Raw genomic sequence first — 19138 nt, 5'->3', positions numbered from 1 at the left:
GACCCTAGGTGCTGCATCTGCTCTGTGGGCTCCAGCTAACAGGCTGGCAAGAGAGACCTGCATGTAAAATAAAGGGAAATTGCCATAAGAGGGAGTTGAGAGGTCACCATGGAAAGGCAGGAAAGTTCAACTGGCCCAGGGCAGGCTTCAAGGAGAAAACACTAAGGCTCTCCTTAAGGCAATAGAGAGCTGGTGCAGGAAAAGACTCAGCAGTAATCATTACAATGCTATTTGAATAAGTGATGGAGTGGGCCTGAGGGAAGAGGGAGTTAGGTAAGGTCACATAGCAGGAGGCCTGCCTGGGGACAAAGGGATCTAGGCAGTTGTCTCCTGAAGCCTCTCAGCCAGGTTTATGGTTAGAAAGTTAAAGTACTCTGTGCTATCTCCCAATCAACAAACCCCACTGGCTCCACGCCCACATTAAGAGAGGTACAAACTCCAAACCCTCCTATGTATATAATCTTTTCTCTGCTTCTAGACTGTACTTTCCTGGGTGGAGAGAAGTAAGTCTTCTCCTTCATTAAGTAAACTAATAGAAAACAGGGACCCCTCAAATGTCAGTTTCCATCTTCTTGATTGTCCTCTCCCCTCCCCCAGAGACTTGCACATTACATAAACATTTGTTGAATCAATGATTTACAGCTCCTGGAAAAAATGCTGCATTCTACTTATATTTGACTTGCATCAACCAAGAATCTGTAGTAACGTTAACAGATTTGGAAAGGGGGCTTTTTCTTCTCATTTATTATCTCATTTGACCTTCACAGTAGTACTAGAAATTAGCCTAAAGAGGTATTTATTCATTCTTGTTTTCAAGATGAGGATTCGGGCCGGGCGCAGTGGCTCAAGCCTGTAATCCCAGCACTTTGGGAGGCCGAGACGGGCGGATCACGAGGTCAGGAGATCGAGACCATCCTGGCTAACACGGTGAAGCCCCGTCTCTACTAAAAATACAAAAAACTAGCCGGGCGAGGTGGCGGGCGCCTGTGGTCCCAGCTACTTGGGAGGCTGAGCCAGGAGAATGGCGGGAACCCAGGAGGCGGAGCTTGCAGTGAGCTGAGATCCGGCCACTGCACTCCAGCCTGGGCAACAGAGCGAGACTCCGTCTCAAAAAAAAAAAAAATGAGGATTCTTAGCTGAAAGAAGGTCAACTAATTTGTCCAAAATTACAAAGGTGACATGGGAACAAGCCTAAATCGCTGACTTTCTGACTTTAGGCTACCTCTTCCACTGCATCACTGGTCCGTGTGGCATTTCTCACTATTTCTCACCTCTGACAAAAATTAACTGCAACTAAGATAAAGACAGAAACTGAAAATATACAACCATAAGAATACCAGAAGGGGGTGGGGCGGGCACAGTGGCTCACACCTATAATCCCAGCACTTGGGAGGCTGAGGCAGGTGGATCACCTGACATCACCTGAAGTCAGGAGTTCGAGACCAGCCTGACAAACATGGTGAAACCCTGTCTCTACTAAAAATACAAAAATTAGCCGGGTGTGGTAGCACATGCCTGTAATTCCAGCTACTTGGGAGGCTGAGGCAGGAGAATCGCTTGAACCCAGGAGGCGGAGGTTGCAGTGAGCCAAGATTGCGCCATTGCATTCCAGCCTGGGCAGCAGGAGTGAAATTCCATCTCAAAAATAAAAAAAAAAGAATACCAGAAGCGGCTGGGCGCGGTGGCTCACGCCTATAATGCCAGTACTTTGGGAGGCGGACGGGTCAGGAGATAAGACCATCCTGGCCAACATGGTGAAACTAAAAGTAAAAAAATTAGCTGGGCGTGGTGGTGCGTGCCTGTAATCCCAGCTACTCCGGAGGCTAAGGCAGAAGAATCTCTTGAACCAGAGTCGGAGGTTGCAGTGAGCTGAGATCATGCCACTGCACTCCAGCCTGGCGATAGAGCAAGACTCTGTCTCAGGAAAAAAAAAACAAAAAAACAAAAGAAAAAAAAGAAAAAGAAAAGAATACCAGAAGGAAGTACAGGGAAATATTTAATAATCTTGAGGTATCATGTCACAAAAACCCAAGAGCCACAGGTAGATTTCACAATGTAAAACTTTTTAAATTCTGCATAAAGACACCATTAAAGTGGTTAAGGATAATGCCTGGCTTTATTTTTCCCACTCATTATTTTATCCAAGCAATATTTTTCAGAATGTTTTTTGCTGTCCTTGCAATTATTCTTTTCCATGTAAATGTTTAAATCAGCTCAAGTTCCATGTAAAATCTTGTTTCAATTACAGTTTGCTTTAACTTAATCTGTAGCAAAAACTGATGTCTCTACAATATTAAGTCTTCCTATTCATGAGCATGGTAAAACTCTCCATTTAATCAAACTCTTTAAATTTTAAAAAAATTTATTGGCCGGGCGCGGTGGCTCAAGCCTGTAATCCCAGCACTTTGGGAGGCTGAGACGGGCAGATCACGAGGTCAGGAGATCGAGACCATCCTGGCTAACACAGTGAAACCGCATCTCTACTAAAAAATACAAAAAACTAGCCGGGCGAGGTGGCAGGCGCCTGTAGTCCCAGCTACTCGGGAGGCTGAGGCAGGAGAATGGCGTAAACCCGGGAGGCGGAGCTTGCAGTGAGCTGAGATCCGGCCACTGCACTCCAGCCTGGGCGACAGAGCGAGACTCCGTCTCAAAAAAAAAAAAAAAAAAAAAAATTTATTTATTAATGGCAGGGCACGGTGGCTCACATTTGTAATCCCAGCACTTTGGGAGGCTGAGACGGGCGGACCACGAGGTCAGGAGATCGAGACCATCCTGGCTAACACGGTGAAACCCCGTCTCCACTAAAAATACAAAAAAATCAGCTGGGCATGGGGGCGGGCGCCTGTCCCAGCTACTCGGGAGGCTGAGGTAGGAGAATGGCGTGAACCTGGGAGGTGGAGCTTGCAGTGAGCCAAGATCACGCCACTGCACTCCAGCCTGGGCGACAGAGCGAGACTCCGTCTCAAAAAAAAAAAATTAAAAAATCATTATTTCAGAGATTAGGTTTTGCAGTATCACCCAGGCTGAAGTGCAGTAGCACAATCATGGCTTACTGCAGCCTCAAACTCTTGGGCTCAAACAATTCTCCCACCTCAGCCTCCTGAGTAGCTAGGACTACAGGCACGTGCCACCACGCCAGGTTAATTTTTTAATTTTTTGTAAACAGGGTCTCACTATGTTGCCCGGGCTGGTCTTAAACTCCTGGCTTCAAGCAATCCTCCCACCTCAGCCTCCCAAAGCACTGGGATTACAGGTGTGCGCTACCTCGCCTGGCCAAAATACAATGTTTTTATTGTGAATTGGATTATTTATTCTATGGTATTTTAGTGTTGGTTATATTTTTATATTTTATTTATATAATTTTTGTTGTTTTTTTTTTTTTCTTTTTTTTCCAATTTCTTTTTTTTTTTTTTTTTTTTTGAGATGGAGTCTCGCTCTGTCGCCCGGGCTGGAGTGCAGTGGCCGGATCTCAGCTCACTGCAAGCTCCGCCTCCCGGGTTTACGCCATTCTCCTGCCTCAGCCTCCCGAGTAGCTGGGACTACAGGTGCGCACCACCTCGCCCAGCTAGTTTTTTGTATTTTTTTTAGTAGAGACGGGGTTTCACCATGTTAGCCAGGATGGTCTCGATCTCCTGACCTCGTGATCCGCCCGTCTCGGCCTCCCAAAGTGCTGGGATTACAGGCTTGAGCCACCGCGCCCCGCCAATTTTTGTTTGTTAATCTGACATCTGGTCATGTTGCTGAACTCCACAGTTTTGATACATTGTCAATCGTTTCTCTTTGTAAGATGAATATATAGGAAACCAAGGAGGCTTTAGGGTGACCAGCTCTCCTAAAATATTAGTTTTAATAGTAAACATCCCTGACTTGTTCCTATCAAAGATAGTAATGTTGCAAATATTTTCCATAAAGCATGACTTTGTCTCAAAAGCTGAAAGATAAGTGAAAAACAAAGAGAAAATATTTTATATGCAGATGACAAAGAACAGCTATTAACCACAACACGGACGGGATTTCTACCATCAATAAGAAATATACAAATGATCTACCTTTTTTTAATGGGCAAAGGATATGAACAGACAGTTTACAAAAACAATTAAAATGGTCAAGGCCGGGCGCGGTGGCTCAAGCCTGTAATCCCAGCACTTTGGGAGGCCGAGACGGGCGGATCACGAGGTCAGGAGATCGAGACCATCCTGGCTAACATGGTGAAACCCCGTCTCTACTAAAAAATACAAAAAACTAGCCGGGCGAGGTGGCGGGCGCCTGTAGTCCCAGCTACTTGGGAGGCTGAGGCAGGAGAATGGCGTAAACCCGGGAGGCGGAGCTTGCAGTGAGCTGAGATCCGGCCACTGCACTCCAGCCCGGGCGACAGAGCGAGACTCCGTCTCAAAAAAAAAAAAAAAAAAAAAAAAAAAAAAAAAAAAAAAAAAATGGTCAAAAAGCAATAAAATAGTCCCACCTATTTGGAAGGCTGAAGTGGGAGGATCACTTGAGCCCACAAGTTGGAAACCAGCCTAAGGCACTTGGAAACCAGCCTAAGGCAACAAAGCGTGGAGGCCCATCTCTTTCTTTATTTATTTGTTGAGACAGAGTTTCACTCTTGTTGCCCAGGCTGGAGTGCAATGGCATGATATCGGCTCACCGCAACCTCTGCCTCCTGGGTTCAAGTGATTCTCCTGCCTCAGCCTCCTGGTAGCTGGGATTACAGGCACGCACCACCATGCCCGGCTAATCTTTTTCGTATTTTTAGTAGAGATGGGGTTACTCCATGTTGGCCAGGCTGGTCTCAAACTCCCAGCCTCAGGTGATCTGCCTACCTCGGCCTCCCAAAGTGCTGGGATTATAGGCATGAGCCACCATGCCCACCCAGAGACCCATCTCTTTAAAAAAAAAAAAAAAAAAAAAAAAAGGAATGAGAGAGAATGTTAACTTCACTATTAATGACATGAAAATTTAAACAATTAAATACTATTTTTCACCTATTAGCTGGGTAACTGCATAAGAAAATTCATAGCATACCCTAAACATTGCCAAAGCTGTGGGAATACGGAACATTCACACACAGTTCTGAGTAAGCATGGGAGTTGTTACAAATTTTTACAATTAATTTTCACAGAATCTATTAAAATTTACATATTCGGCCAGGCATGGTGGCTCAATCCTGTAATCCTAGCACTCTAGGAGGCCGAGGCCAGTGGAGAGCTTGAGCCCAGGAATTTGAGACAAGCCTGGGCAACATGGCAAAACCCTGTCTTTACAAAAAAAAAAAAAAAAAAACTACAAAATTAGCCAGGCATAGTTGCCCACGTCTGTAGTCCCAGCTACTTGGGAGGCTAAGGTGGGAGGATTCTATGAGCCCAGGAGGTTGAGGCTGCAGTGTGCCCTGATCGCACCCCTGCACTCCAGCCTGGGCGACAGACCAAGACCGTATCTTTAAACAAAATGAAAACAGAGTCGGGCATGGTGGCTCACACCTGTAATCCCAGCACTTTAGGAGGCCAAGGTGGGTAGATCACCTGAGGTCAGGCATTCAAGACCAGCCTGACCAACATGGTGAAACTCCCTCTCTACTAAAAAATACAAAAAAATTAGCTGGGTGTGATGGCGGGCACCTGTAATCCCAGCTACTCGGGGAGGCTGAGGCAGAATTGCTTGAACCTGGGAGGCGGAGGTTGCAGTGAGCCAAGATTGTGCCATTGCACTCTACCCTGGGCGACAGAGTGAGACTCCATCTTAAACAAATAAATAAATAAATAAAAACACACATAAAATTTAAAAAATTTTATCCCATCTACAAATCCTTATAAATGCAAAAGGTAACTTTTTTTTTTTTTTTTTTTTTTTTTTTTTTTTTTTTTTGAGACAGGCTGGAGTGCAATAGCATGATCTCGGCTCACCACAACCCTTGCCTCCCGGGTTCAAGCGATTCTCCTGACTCAGCCTCTCGAGTAGCTGGGATTACAGGCATGTGCAACCACGCCCGGCTAATTTTGTATTTTTAAAAGAGACATGGTTTCTCCATGTTGGTCAAGCTGGTCTCGAACTCCCGACCTCAGGTGATCTGCCCACCTCAGCCTCCCAAAGTTCTGGGATTACAGGCGTGAGCCACCGTGCCCGGGGCAAAAAGATAACTATTTAAGGATGTTCATTATTGTATTGTTTACAAAGAAAAAAAATCTGAAACCTTAATGTTCATCAAGATGGAACTAGACAAGGCACATAAATAAACTGGAATACTGTGCAACAATTTTTTAAATGTTGGCTGACTTAGACGTCTAAAATACACTGTATGGCGCATTACAGGTGCTCAATAAATACTGGATGAAAAGATTTTTGTATGAACACAGAAAAAAGCCTAAAAGCATATACAACAAACTGGTAAGAATGATTTCCTTCAGGAGCATAGGATAAATAGAGGAGGAGAATAACCATTGTGTGTCTTTTATACTCTTGCATTGTGTCGATTTGTAAAATAAGTAGGAGCTAATTTTTTTTTTTTTTTTTTTTTTTTGGTGAGACGGAGATTTACTCTTGTTGCCCAGGCTGGAGTGCAATGGCCTGATCTCGGCTCATCCCATCCTCCTCCTCCTCCCAGGTTCAAGCGATTTTCCTGCCTCAGCCTCCCGAGTAGCTGGGATTACAGGCATGTGCCACCACACCTGGCTAATTTTGTATTTTTTTTTTTTTAGTAGAGACGGGGTTTCACCATGTTGCCCAGGCTGATCTCCAACTCCTGACCTCAAGTGATCCACCCGCCTCGGCCTCCCAAAGTGCTGGGATTACAGGCGTGAGCCACTGCGCCCGGCCTTGAGCTAATTTTTTAAAAAGATTTTTTAAAAACACATTCCTGGTGATGTTTATCTTTCTTTCTCTATTTTGTCTCTATTTTAGAATGATCCTAAAACACAAAAAAAGTACTTTCAATGGCCCAAATCATGGAGTGGCTCAGGGAAATGAAATCTGCCTAAAATAAATAAATAATAAATAAAAAGTTGAGAATCCTTGTCTTTTTTCCATCACAAAGAGTTTTTTTTTTTTTTTCCTTATTTTGGCATCACCATTACTTCTCCTAAAGTCATGACATAATATCACCTACAGCAAAAATGAGGACTTAAGTGGAATTGACATCTCCTTCCATCGAGCGCATTTGCAGTCCATCTTCAGCAGGACCTCTCTCTCTCTCTCTTTTTTTTTTTTTTTTTTTTTGAGACGGAGTCTCGCTCTGTCGCCCAGACTGGAGTGCGGTGGCACGATCTCGGCTCACTGCAAGCTCCACCTCCCAGGTTCACGCCATTCTCCTGCCTCAGCTCCCGGGTAGCTGGGACTACAGGCGCCTGCCACCGCGCCCGGCTAATTTTTTGTATTTTTTTTTATTAGAGACAGAGTTTCACCGTGTTAGCCAGGATGGTCTCGATCTCCTGACCTCGTGATCCGCCCGCCTCGGCCTCCCAAAGTGCTGGGATTGAGCCACCGCGCCCGGCTAGCAGGACCTCTCTCTAATGGCTAAGGCTAGGCAGAAGAATTTGAAGACAGTCTGGTTTCCATTTTCCTAATGCAGCCTGGCCCAGGAGCCAGGTCTCCCATAAGACTAGTCTACTGGGAAGTCTGGGTCTTTTCCACGTGTGGAGGCTAGTGTTCGATGCTGGACGGCCTGGAATAAAGGGGGAAGGTGAGAAGGTAACCAGGCTGGCCTCGGGATTCGCAGACCATGGCTGGGGCTTTGACTTCTGCAGGGAGGTGAGCAGTGTGGTCTCGGGCTACTCAAGGAACGCTTCTGCGAGAACACTGCTTGAGCGCACAAGGCAAGAGTGTGCAAAGAAAAGTTAACGCCTCTCCCAGCTGACCCCAAAATCTACTGATCTGGGCTTGACAGAAAAAGTTCGGAGAACCACCACCTCGTACGAGTTACGTGAAAAGGCTGGGTACGAACTACTTTGGTTCTACTTGGGGCGCCGGCTCAGAGAGATGAGGAAGAGATGTCTTCCTCGTCCGCGAGGAAGACAGAGTGACGACGATTTTTCAAGGAGTCTGAACCAGCTCACCCACCAAACCCTCTTCCCATCGAGCACCCAGCGCACAATTATTGCACGGCCGAGGCTCCTACCCTCAGTCTCGATGGCGGCCGGGGCGCGCCCCGGCCACGGCGCACGCGCGGGCCTCAGCGCCCCCTCCTCCAGGCCATCCGCGCACGGCACCGCCCACTCACCAACTGCACCTCTCCGTGCGTCCCCAACCTCACCCGCTCTGAGGCTGCCCCCGCTCGTCTAGCTGCCGAGCCCGGAAGTGGATGCGGCAGCTCGGCGGAGAGGACGAGGGGGAGGGGGAAGTGCTTCCGGGGAAACGGGCCGGGGTTGGTGTTTGTAAACTTGCCTCGGTCCCGGTGGGGGCAGCCGCGGCTGCGGCGTTGGCAGGGTGTGCTGGGGCCTGGGGGAGGCGCCGCGCGGCCGGGGAGCCAGCGGGAGGCCGCGCCTGGCAGGTAGGAGCACGCCCCAGAGAGCGCAGCGTCGTCCGTACAGACGGCAGCGCTTCAGTAGCTCGCAAGCCGTGGGGCGCCGCGCGGGAAGGGGGAGGGGAGGGGAGGAGGGGCGCGTGGCGAAGGGAGGGGGCTCTCCGGGGAAGGGAGGGGAAAGGCCGTGCGCGCACACCGCCCCCTGCCCGCGCGTCCCGCCGCGTCCCCGGCCCGGGAGAGGGCTCGCTCGGAGGGAACGCGGGCGCGAGCACGCACCTCGCGCGCTTCTCGCCACTCTCCGGCTCTGCTCCCGGTTGGTGCAGCGGGTACAGGGGCTGGCTGGCCGGAGCGAGGTGGGCAACACGCCGCGCCGGGCTTCGCCTGCCTGCCCTTCACCTCCTCAGCAAGTTTCCTTACCTTCGGGCGGACGCAGAGAACGCGCACGTGTGGGCACTGCCAGTCCCGTTTCTGCCCGCCACCGAAGCACCCAGCGATGGCCCTTGAGCTTTCCTCCACCCTAGTCTGGCCACCTCTGTGAAGTGCGAGCTTTTCGGGCCGGCCCATTGGGCACAAAAGCCCCAAAGGATCTCCGCCCCCTTTTTCCATTCCTGAGATGGCAAATCCAAGCAATTGCCCTTTTGGCAGAGTTCCTCCATAGGAGGCCCCAATTACTTTTGCTCCTGTTGGCTTCCCCTCCTTGCCCAGGAGACCAGTTCCTCCTATTGACCTAGAAAGAAAACTTCTTGACTCATGTCCTCGTTCTGAGCTTCACAGAGAGCGCCCAGCAAAAAAAAAAAAAGTTCACATCGCACGTTGTAATGGCCTGAAGGTGTTGCATTTAGCAGCCCCCTTCGTCCTTTCTGGTTTTAGGTTTCTGGAACAGATCGTGAGCTTCATCGAGAGAATTCAACTGGAAAACCAAGACTGGTAGACGCTCTTTTTCTTCAGACAATAGGCAGGAGCCAGGCAGAGTCCAGGGATTCTTGGAACACCTATCTTTTCTTTGGAGGACACTAAGTTCTATTTGAAGACAAAGTTCAATATGGCAACAGGACTGATGGGACACGAAGGAGTCGTTACCGCGGTTTGGTGACAGTTGTTCAAAACGACAGTGTCTTAAGGAAAGGTGGACCAAGGAACTCCTGAACTTTTGGGTTGCATTAAGTGAAAAATCAGCATGGCTCAGGTAAAAAAGCTCTAGAGTCCTCCTCCAAGATCACTGGGAAGCCTGTTTGCAGTTTCACTCTTGAATGCTGCTCTAGTCAACATATTGACCAACCCCAGTGATCCAAGCTCTGTATTAAGCACCAGGGGGAGATCTAGAGGAAGGAAAGGAGACAGGCCACAGCCCCTGCCTTCAGGGAGCTTCCAGTCAAATGAAGGAGGTAGGCTATCCTGCATCACAGGCACTGATGGGACATTTGCAAAGCAACGTGTACTCAGTTTACTTTTGGTACATTAAGTGCTGAGGGGTGTAAGGGAGTGAATAGTATGGTGAATGCTTCATTTGTTTTTTTTCAACAGGAATTTATTGAGTTGCATGCAAGGCATTGTGCTGGGACTACAAAGATGAATAAGATTGTCCTTGTCCCCAGTGAGCTTCCAGGCTAGTTGGGGTCGGGAGAGGGATGGAAAGACATTTATTTTTATATTCACAATGCCTTGTATAGTGGCTAGCTAGTAGTAGAGACTCTGAATGTGTTGATTGAGAAATGTGCAATAATAGGGGTATGTACATAGGAGAGAACAGTACTTCTGCTTGGATAGAAAAGAAGATAGGCCGGGCGCGGTGGCTCAAGCCTGTAATCCCAGCACTTTGGGAGGCCGAGACGGGCGGATCACGAGGTCAGGAGATCGAGACCATCCTGGCTAACACGGTGAAACCCCGTCTCTACTAAAAATACAAAAACTAGCCGGGCGAGGTGGCGGGCGCCTGTAGTCCCAGCTACTCGGGAGGCTGAGGCAGGAGAATGGCGTAAACCCGGGAGGCGGAGCTTGCAGTGAGCTGAGATCCGGCCACTGCACTCCAGTCCGGGCGACAGAGCGAGACTCCGCCTCAAAAAAAAAAAAAAGAAAAAGAAAAAAAGAAAAGAAGATAAAGGTTGACAGATAGAAGGGCGTTTGGACAAAAGGAACAGCGTGGGCAGGAGCTTAGAGTCATGGGAAAACGTGATGAGGTTCTGGGTACTGCAGGTAGTTTGGTGGTTACAGACTAAGGGATTTAAATGGGGATGGTTATGGAGGTAGCGTTGACACTGATAGGTGAGGAAGTTGTTCCCTGCAGTAAGCAGAGTGTAACCCAAAGGCCTTTTATGCCTTGCTAAGTTAAGCAGCAGAGTAGCAGCAGAGCAGTGTATGTAGGAGGGCATTATCATTGTGGAGGTAGAGAATGGATTGGAGAGACAGAATGAGCAGATAGGCTGTTGTAGTCATCTGAGTAGAATAGCTGTGTGTGCACATCTCCAGAGCTTCTCCCAAGCTTTCTTCTAGGGAACCTTCCCTACCAGTCTCACCAGGATGGCAGTCTGATTGTAGTATAATTGGCTTTCCTCCAGCTGCTTCTGAATGCACAGCTTCCTCCTTTCCATATAGAATAGGAGCCCATCAGTTTCTTCTTCCTTTGTCTTTTGCAACCCACTTCTCAGAATTGTATTCACTCTTCTGAGAAGGCCGCCTTCCACTAAGGACTCAACTTTGTGCTGGACACTGCTAAGCATTTTACATCTTAGTTTACTTTTCATCAACCGTGTAAGGATAAGCATTATGACAGGCATTTTTCATGTAAGTAAACTAAGGCTTGCAAAGGTGAATAACTTGCCTGAGACTATACAGTGCAAACAGCTGAGCTAAGATTTTAACTCTGGATCTTTCACTACAAAGTCCTAGAAGTTGGAGGGAGGGGTCCCAGAATATACTGATCATCCAAAAGGAATTTCTTCATAAATTTGGGTGTTTGCTGACCAACAATTTCTTAAAAGTTTTTTTTCAGTAAGAAAAGTATTTTCTTTCATGCTGGCTAACCGAAGTCAGCCTGAAGAATGTAGCAGTGGAATGAGGAAATGTACTTAAACATACCTTACTTAAGTAATTTTTTAAACTCTGTGTGGAGCAAGGAATGTGAAAAAATGTGATCATATATGCACACATATAAATGGCCTAAAAGGTCGAGAGAAATACTCAAAAAAGCCTTCCAAGTAGTTTAATTTTTCTATCAGTTGCAATTGGTAATACTTAAGGAGTTTAAAATCTAAAGGGAGAAATAGCCTGTAATCCCAGGACTTTAGGAGGCTGAGGCTGGAGGATTGCTTAAGCTCAGGAGTTCCACACCAGCCTAGGCAACATGGTGAAACCCTGTCTCTGTAAATGCAAAAAAAAAGAGCCGGGCGTGGTGGTGTTCTGAAGTCCCAGTTATGAGATAGAGGTGGAAGGATCGCTTAAGCCAGGGAGGTCAAGACTGCAGTGAGCCGAGATCGTGCCACTGCACTCCAGCGTGGGCGACAGAGTGGCACCCTGTCTCAACCAACAAACAAGTGAAACCAATAGAAAATACAGTTGCCACCAGTAAGGTCTGCCAATCAAAAGTGGGCTCTGAAGCTAATTTTTTTTTTTTTTTTTTTTTTTTGAGACAGAGGGAGTCTCGCTCTGTCGCCCAGGCTGGAGTGCAGTGGCGTGATTTCAGCTCACTGCAGCCTCCGCCTCCCGGGTCAAGCAATTCTTCTGCCTCAGCCTCCCAAATAGCTGGGACTGCAGGTGCGTGCCACCACATCTGGCTAATTCTTCTATTTTTGGTAGAGACGGGGTTTCACCTATTGTCCAGGCTTGTCTCGAACTCCTGACTTTGTGATCCGCCCGCCTTGTTCTCCCAAAGTGCTGGGGTTATAGGTGTGAGCCACCGTGCCTGGCCCAACTGAGGGCTGTTGAGAGGAAGGAGGAAGGTCCTGAAGGAATCTCCCATGTCAGTGGGTTAGCAAGATGGAACCTCATACCCACTCACAGTTAAGGCCTAGAAATACCTTCAAAGAAATATGTAGTCACACACACTGCCTAGTTCTGATGACAAAGGTGTCGGTAATACTTGATTATTTACTTGGTCTGTATTTAAATGCTGAGAGATGACAAGATAAGTCGTTCCTGGTGAGATGAGTTAGGGAGGACTCTTGAAGGAAGCAAGGCTTTGGCAGTGAGGAGGGACATTCCCTGGAGCGAAGCAGTTTGTAGCTGGGTGTAAAAGGTAGTTCTATAGAGGATGGCAGTCTTTTTGCCCTGCCCTGCCAGGTGACCTGACACCTCATCTCCTTTCAACTTAGGCAAGTCTCCTGGCTTGTGAAGGCCTAGCAGGTGTGAGTTTGGTTCCCACTGCAGCCAGCAAGAAGATGATGCTGAGCCAGATTGCCGGCAAGCAGGCCGAGAATGGCGAGCGGGCAGGTAGCCCTGATGTGCTGAGGTGCTCGAGTCAGGTACAGCGCTTGAGTCCATTGTGGCACCTGGGGATTGGGTGGCCCGAGCTCTCTGCCAGGAGATACCAAGCTCTGATTCCTTGATGCTTCCGCATAGGGAAGTGGGGCAAGGGGATCCAGCTGGGGAATGGATGAACATTGGTATTTCAGAAAGCTAAGGAAGGTCTTTTGTGTACCTTCAACTCTTTAAGACCAGGTGATTGGAGAAGAAATAGTTGTATACTTCCTCTAAGCTTTCGGAGCAGGTGGTTTACTCTCATTTATGAATTTTGTCTGAGAGCTGCATTGGGTCTCATCTCATCTTCTGATATGGGCTGTGAGTTTAGATTTGATTTGTCTTCAAAGGGTCACCGAAAAGACAGTGATAAGTCCCGGAGCCGCAAAGATGATGACAGCTTGTCTGAGCCCTCTCATTCAAAAAAGACTGTTAAAAAGGCAGGTAATGGGGTGGTCCCCCAAACTCATACAGTTTGGTAATGGGGTAATATTCGTCCTTCTTCCCTCTACCATGTAATCTGGAGCTTTCTCTAGATGCTTTGATCTCTGATAGCCAGTGAGTGAGTCGCCCAGATTTCATCTAGAGACTACCTTGGTAGTTGATCTCTAGCCTTGCGGGAACAGTAGTAGTACGGGTTGGGGAGCATGAGATCCCAGGTCCCGTGGCATGGGGGCAAGCAGGCTCCAGCTCAAGTCATACTCAGACTGCTGGGTTTGACAGGATAGACAGCTTACCCACTCCACCTCCTTCCCCAAAGGGTCTCTTACCTCCATGGAGTACAGGAGATGGCAGCACCTTTAGACAGCATCAGAGAGGTTCCTTTCTTCAGCAGCTGGAAGTGGACCCAGAGTAGAACAGTCTCTCCAGGAAGAGGGCAGTGGTGGCCTCATGACATGCCTGATTATTGCCCCCAGGTGGTGGTAGTGGAACAAAATGGTTCTTTTCAAGTAAAGATTCCCAAAAATTTTGTTTGTGAACACTGCTTTGGAGCCTTTCGGAGCAGTTACCACCTAAAGAGGCACATCCTTATTCACACTGGTAAGTGTCTTGCTTATATTCAAAAGAGGGAGAATAGTCTATTGCTTGTATTCCATGTCTGTTTGTGGCTCTAGTTGGGTTTATTTTAATGGGTATTAGAAATGAAGGAAGAAGATAAGTCAGTGAAGCAGAGAGATTGCATGGCTTTGTATCTGTTGTCACTGAGACCAGCAACTTTGGGGACCCCTCCCCATTTATGATCACTTAGGTGTCTACATATTACTAATAGCTAAAGTTTCTGAGAAAATAACTGGAATGAGGTCCCTACCATACATACCTCCCCACATTCACTTCTCTCTCCACTTGGGCCAGGTGAGAAGCCATTTGAGTGTGATATATGTGATATGCGTTTCATCCAGAAGTACCACCTGGAACGCCACAAGCGTGTGCACAGTGGTGAAAAGCCTTACCAGTGTGAACGGTGTCATCAGGTAAGGCTCATCCCTGCTGCAATCCCCCACACACTTTTCCTTCCCCAAGAATCAGGGCCACCCTCCCCTCCTGCCTGACAAAAGAGCCACCAGCATTGCTCATCATAATAGTTGGCACATCAGGGTGAGATGCCTTATGTCTGGCCTTACGCAGCTGATCATGGGGAGGAGCAGTTAGAACATTGTAATGATAATAATAATAGCATTTCATGATCACTTACTCTGTGCCAGGCACTGTGAGAGCATACTTTATATAGATGATTTTATTTAATCCTCACATTGACTCCCTAAGGTAGCGTATTGTCCTTATTTCACATATGGGAAAATTGAGATTCAGAGAAGTTAAGTTTCCCAAGGACACAGCAGATCACGAACAGAGCTGGGATTCAGTCCAACTTCAGAGCTCATGCACTTTGGAGGAAGAGATACAATCTTTGCCCTGGGGGTCAGTATCTGATCTGATGAGAATGTAAGAGCTGGGGCCAAAACAAGACAAGAACAAGAGATGAGAAATGATAATAGCTAACACTTCCTAGATGCATTGCTAGGTCCCAAGCTTTGCTCCGCACTCTTACATTGAATCTTCAGACACTAGAATAAAAGCTCTATGAGGGCAGAGACTTCGTTCCTCTGGTTCTCTACTCTGTATCTGCCTTGAGATAGATACTCAATAAATCTTTGATGACTAAAGCAGCTGTGCTGTGAGTAGGTACTTTTAGCCTCGCTTTACAGTTTTGCAGATGAGTGTACAGATTCTGGGCTGTTAGGTAACTTGCCCAAGGTCACACAGCTGCATAGCAATAGAGCCAAGATTCGGCCCCAGGCGCTCTGGCCCGAGAGCTTGCATTCTCCACCACCGTGTGCTCTTGCTGTCTGTGCACATGCTGAGGGGATAGAGAATGTGGTATCTGCCTCCTGTGAGAGGAATGAGTTAGCCAACAGGTAGCTGAGTTTCCCCTCTCAGGCACTTAACCCTCCCTTTCTTCTCAGTGTTTTTCTCGGACAGATCGATTACTCAGACACAAACGGATGTGCCAAGGGTGCCAGTCCAAGACTTCCGACGGGCAATTTTCTCTATAGGCGCAAGGGGCCCCCTGGTAGTGGGAGTGATCAGAAGAACCTGCCGAAGAGCACACCCCCTCTGGTCTGATGGTCCCACCAACGCCCCATGTGAACCTGTCCCACTCCTGGAGGAGTGGACCCAGGAGACCAGAAGAATGCATCAGGGGACAGTGGCCCCAGAACCTCAGCTCTGTAAATAATCTGAGACTATGAGTATCTCGGGGAAGTTCTTACAGCATTCCTGGGTAGGGGAGCTAGTCCCTGGACCCTTGGCTGAGGTCATAGGTGGGGACTCAAGGTACAGGACCAAGACTGAAGTGTGGCTCCCACAACCTTGGACTCCAGCTGGCAGCTGAAATGGAAAAGATTGGGGAAGGGGATTTGTTTGTTCTGTTCTTGTTTTTGTTTATCCAAAAGCAACTTCAGCAGGTACACTGTGGACATAGGTAATCCAGAGGTATTAGCGTCCTAGTCCAAAGTAGGGACTATAGCTGGTCCAACTCTCCCCAAAAATTGGGTTTTTAGTTGTAGCAGCTCCTCAGTGTTTCACAGTCCTGCACTTCACCTCCTTTTTGAGGAAGAATAAGATCAGGAATGGCAGCTGAGCTTACTTTGGCTTCCTTATACACTGTAGGGATAAAAGGAAAAACGGGGTGGAGCAGACAAGGGCTGGATCCAAAAAGTGGATGGCACCTCTTCCTTCCTCAAGGGAAAAGGAAGAGTTGTGCCTGTGGGTGTTGTCATGGCCCATGTCACATTGGCACCTGATGGCATCAGCTCATGTGCCTTTAGGAGGAAACTTGGGTGAGAGTGGCCCGTGAAGCCCTTTTCTTCTTTTTTTGGGGAGTCGGTCTTGGAGATGGTTTGTGGCTACCTCGCTGCCATTGACTCCTAAAGTGAGACAGATGTGTTGAGCAAGGAGTCATGGATGTCAAAGTGGGTTCTCTCTCCTTGTGCCCTCTTAGGAACAACCCAAGACTGGTCCCAAGTTGGCTAACAGCTGCTCAAGAAACAAAGGAATCTGGGGTCTTCTGACATGCCTGTTGAGCAGTAGGAGCTGTTCTCCCTCCCCAAGTCCTATCACTGTATTCAGGTAGAGGAGATTGGGAGGGGTCTGTCCTTTGGTCCCAAAAAAACAAGATCTCAGCTTCCTTCCTAATGGCCATCCCTACCCAACAGTGTGGGGGATAGGGGTGGGGGTGCTGCAGAGAAAAGACTAAAGAAACCTAATGTAGATTCCATTCTTAACCATATTCTTTGCTCCTCTCTGCTCCAATACCACCACCTTGTCCACTCCCAAAACAGTAATCAGGGGTGTGTGTGTGGATGTGTGTGTATGAGATATGAGTGCATGTATTTGTATGCTTGCAAGAGATGGCATAGTAATGAGCCAAACCTTTCTCTGGCCCTCACCTTCGGGGAGGATGAGTGGAAAATAGCCTCCTCTTGCCCTAACATGAAGGGTGCTTGAGGTCTCAGCAGGAGCTGAAGAACACAATTTAGGGAACAGAAGGGCTTTTGTTTTGGAGGGTTTTTTGTTTTTGTTTTTGTTTTTGTTTTAGATGAATTCAACAGCCTGGTGGTTAGGGTGTTTCTAACCCAAGCCAGGGCTTGTGAACATAAATTTTCTAAGGTGAAATACACCTTTTCTTTCTGCTAAAGAAAGAATCCTTATGGGAAGTTCTGGGGTTTGGTTGACCCCCACTGTAACCTGACCTGCCCTGTAGCGGGTAAGGGAACTGTCTTAGTAATCATGGAGACTGGGTGAACCTGAGTACCAAGCTGTCAGTAGGGTCTTTTTTTCCCAGAAAACATAAAGAATGGGATAGCAGCAATGATTCCTGGCTGTTACCTATTCTGGAGAGGTGGGGTTGGGGAGGGGGTTGTCCATACCTCTGTGGTATGAGTATTTCAGGGAAAAAGAAAGCAGCCATGGCACCCATTCAGTTTTCCCTGACAGCATCTGAGATCCTTTTGGGGAGACGCTGAGGAGTGTGTGCTGCCGTGTACTCATTGCTTTATGCTGACACTCCCATTTGATGTGGTCCAGAACTTAGACCTCAGTCCTTGGATCAGCCCTGTGGTCCCTGCAAGCAGGGACATCTTTCTGCATGTGAGCCAGCCCCCTTCCTGTTCAAGGGTTCTGCTGGAGCTGGGGTTTTCGTCCTTCTCTTCTGGGATGATTCACCCCACATCTTCCAGCACCCTGTAAACCATTTTAAAATGTTTAGAAAACTATCCTCCCAAAAATGCTTTTGAAAATGAGAGGCCTTTCTCCCTGCCACTTACAGCTAATCTGTTTGGGATAGGGGTGTATGTGGAGAGACTCACATGAGTGACCTATGCCCCATGTGTACTAATGTGTGTACTGGGTCAGAAGGTGCCCTGGGTTCCCACAGACCTTGGTTTCCTGCCTGGATGGGTAGGAGCGAGGGAACTTCAGAGAGTATGTGCAGAACAGCCGTAGCAGAGCCACCCCTGCCAAGGACCCAGTGAGGGAAACTCAGGAGCAGGTGGTTGGTTCAGTTCCCGCGCCGATATCTGGGGCAATGGATGTGTGAGAAGAGAGAAGCAAAGCAGTGAAAGGAGTGATTCAGCATCCAGAGGGCCTGGGAGTCCCACAGATACCCCAGGGAAGCCACTGACTCAGACCGCTGCAGAGGCTCCTGGGCCCAATGCCCCACCCCTGCTGGCCAGCATGGGGCCTAGCACTGGAAGATGCCTCAGGTGTGTTTGGAGTAGGGAAGACAGAAATAGGGCAGGCTCTCAGAGACCAGGACGGAGAGTCAGGGAACCTGGGAAAGAGTAGTGCCAGTTCCGGGTAGGCTGCTGCACCACGCCCTACCAGCCCAGGCTATAAAGAGTCTGCTTTGCCCCAAGTCTTTTCCGTCCACCCCCAACAGCCCCGTCATCACTTAGCTACTGATCGCGCCCATGGCTTGACATTGGAGGGTTATATTCGTGGAGTCTGCCACAGCTTCTGACCCTCTCCCCAGATGCCCTTTGCCTCTGCTGTGGCCCTGGGGTTTTATCAACTGTCCCCTTCCTATCCTCCTCTCCACCCTCTTTTTTTTTTTTTTTTTTAATAATATACTTATTTTGCTATGGGGGAGGGGAATATCAAATGGACAAGATCACTTTTAAATGGTAGTTTTTATAAGATGTTATAAACTTGTATCTTTTTACCATTAAAGTGCAGTGTATGTTCCTTCGTGATATATTTAGGATATTTAAATAAAAGGAAAATGGGGCTTTTCTACTATCTCCTCTTTGGGGAAGCTTTTTCATACTGGTTTTAGTTGTTTTCCTTCCTTTTTTCTCCCTGTATAATCACTCCACAACTTCCAGCACCCTATAAGCCATTTTAAAACCCCTTCTCCACAGAGGAGCAAACAAGTAGCAGCAAAAACAGGGCATCAGTTCTCTGAGCAAGAGGAAAAAAGCACACGCAGCAGAATGGAAGGGGGTTAGACACCAACAGATGCAGTGTCTCTTGTCTGGGACCCACCTGCATTCGCAGAGGCCCTCTCCAGACCTGGCTTCCGGGGTCCCAGGGCACACCTCGGGAGTCTCCTGCACATTCGCGCTTGGGCACCTCTCCCTGCCCTCAGGTGGCAAGAGGAAGATAGACAAGAACTTTCCCGAGGCCCAGGCTATAAACAGCCTGTTTTGGCCTTGATGAGGTAAAGAAAAGTGACAG

At 48.0% G+C, this 19138-nt stretch overlaps 3 protein-coding genes across 11 annotated transcripts in view; 1 reads left to right on the top strand and 2 right to left on the bottom strand.

Annotated features, from left to right (window-relative positions):
* Positions 1-8957, bottom strand: part of CSAD (cysteine sulfinic acid decarboxylase) — a 33414-nt gene extending 24457 nt beyond the window's left edge. For 2 of the 7 annotated variants that reach the window (XM_030938546.1, XM_030938552.1), the window contains exon 1: positions 8210-8278. The gene's annotated coding sequence lies outside the window, so the exon portion shown is untranslated. Of the gene's footprint in view, positions 1-8107; positions 8279-8869 lie in introns of those variants that run through there. The other 5 variants (XM_030938548.1, XM_010373944.2, XM_030938549.1 and 2 more) reach the window with 5 other exon arrangements.
* On the bottom strand, positions 7633-9016 carry LOC115900039 (predicted GPI-anchored protein 58). The gene is made up of 3 exons (XM_030939695.1): positions 8940-9016; positions 8243-8833; positions 7633-7654 (listed from the first exon to the last, which is right to left on the bottom strand). The coding sequence occupies exons 1-3, from the start codon at positions 9014-9016 to the stop codon at positions 7633-7635; spliced, it is 690 nt and encodes a 229-aa protein (XP_030795555.1).
* ZNF740 (zinc finger protein 740) lies at positions 8254-18697 on the top strand. Of its 3 annotated transcripts, XR_004059508.1 has the most exons (8): positions 8254-8479; positions 9323-9638; positions 12760-12909; positions 13255-13344; positions 13822-13945; positions 14258-14376; positions 15367-15630; positions 16404-18697. XR_004059508.1 is itself a non-coding variant. In XM_010373946.2 (7 exons), the coding sequence occupies exons 2-7, from the start codon at positions 9630-9632 to the stop codon at positions 15454-15456; spliced, it is 582 nt and encodes a 193-aa protein (XP_010372248.1). In that variant the 5' UTR covers positions 8254-8479; positions 9323-9629; the 3' UTR covers positions 15457-18697. The 3 variants fall into 3 exon arrangements, 2 of the variants coding, with proteins under 2 accessions (XP_010372248.1, XP_030794413.1); XM_010373946.2 differs by having other exon boundaries at positions 15367-18697; XM_030938553.1 differs by having other exon boundaries at positions 9323-9837; positions 15367-18697.
* Positions 18698-19138: the final 441 nt, after the last annotated feature.

This window comes from Rhinopithecus roxellana, chromosome 10 (assembly GCF_007565055.1).
Source record: "Rhinopithecus roxellana isolate Shanxi Qingling chromosome 10, ASM756505v1, whole genome shotgun sequence".
NCBI lineage: Eukaryota > Metazoa > Chordata > Mammalia > Primates > Cercopithecidae > Rhinopithecus > Rhinopithecus roxellana.
The sequence above is the reverse complement of the archived record's forward strand: the minus strand, read 5'-3'. Positions and strand labels throughout refer to the sequence as shown.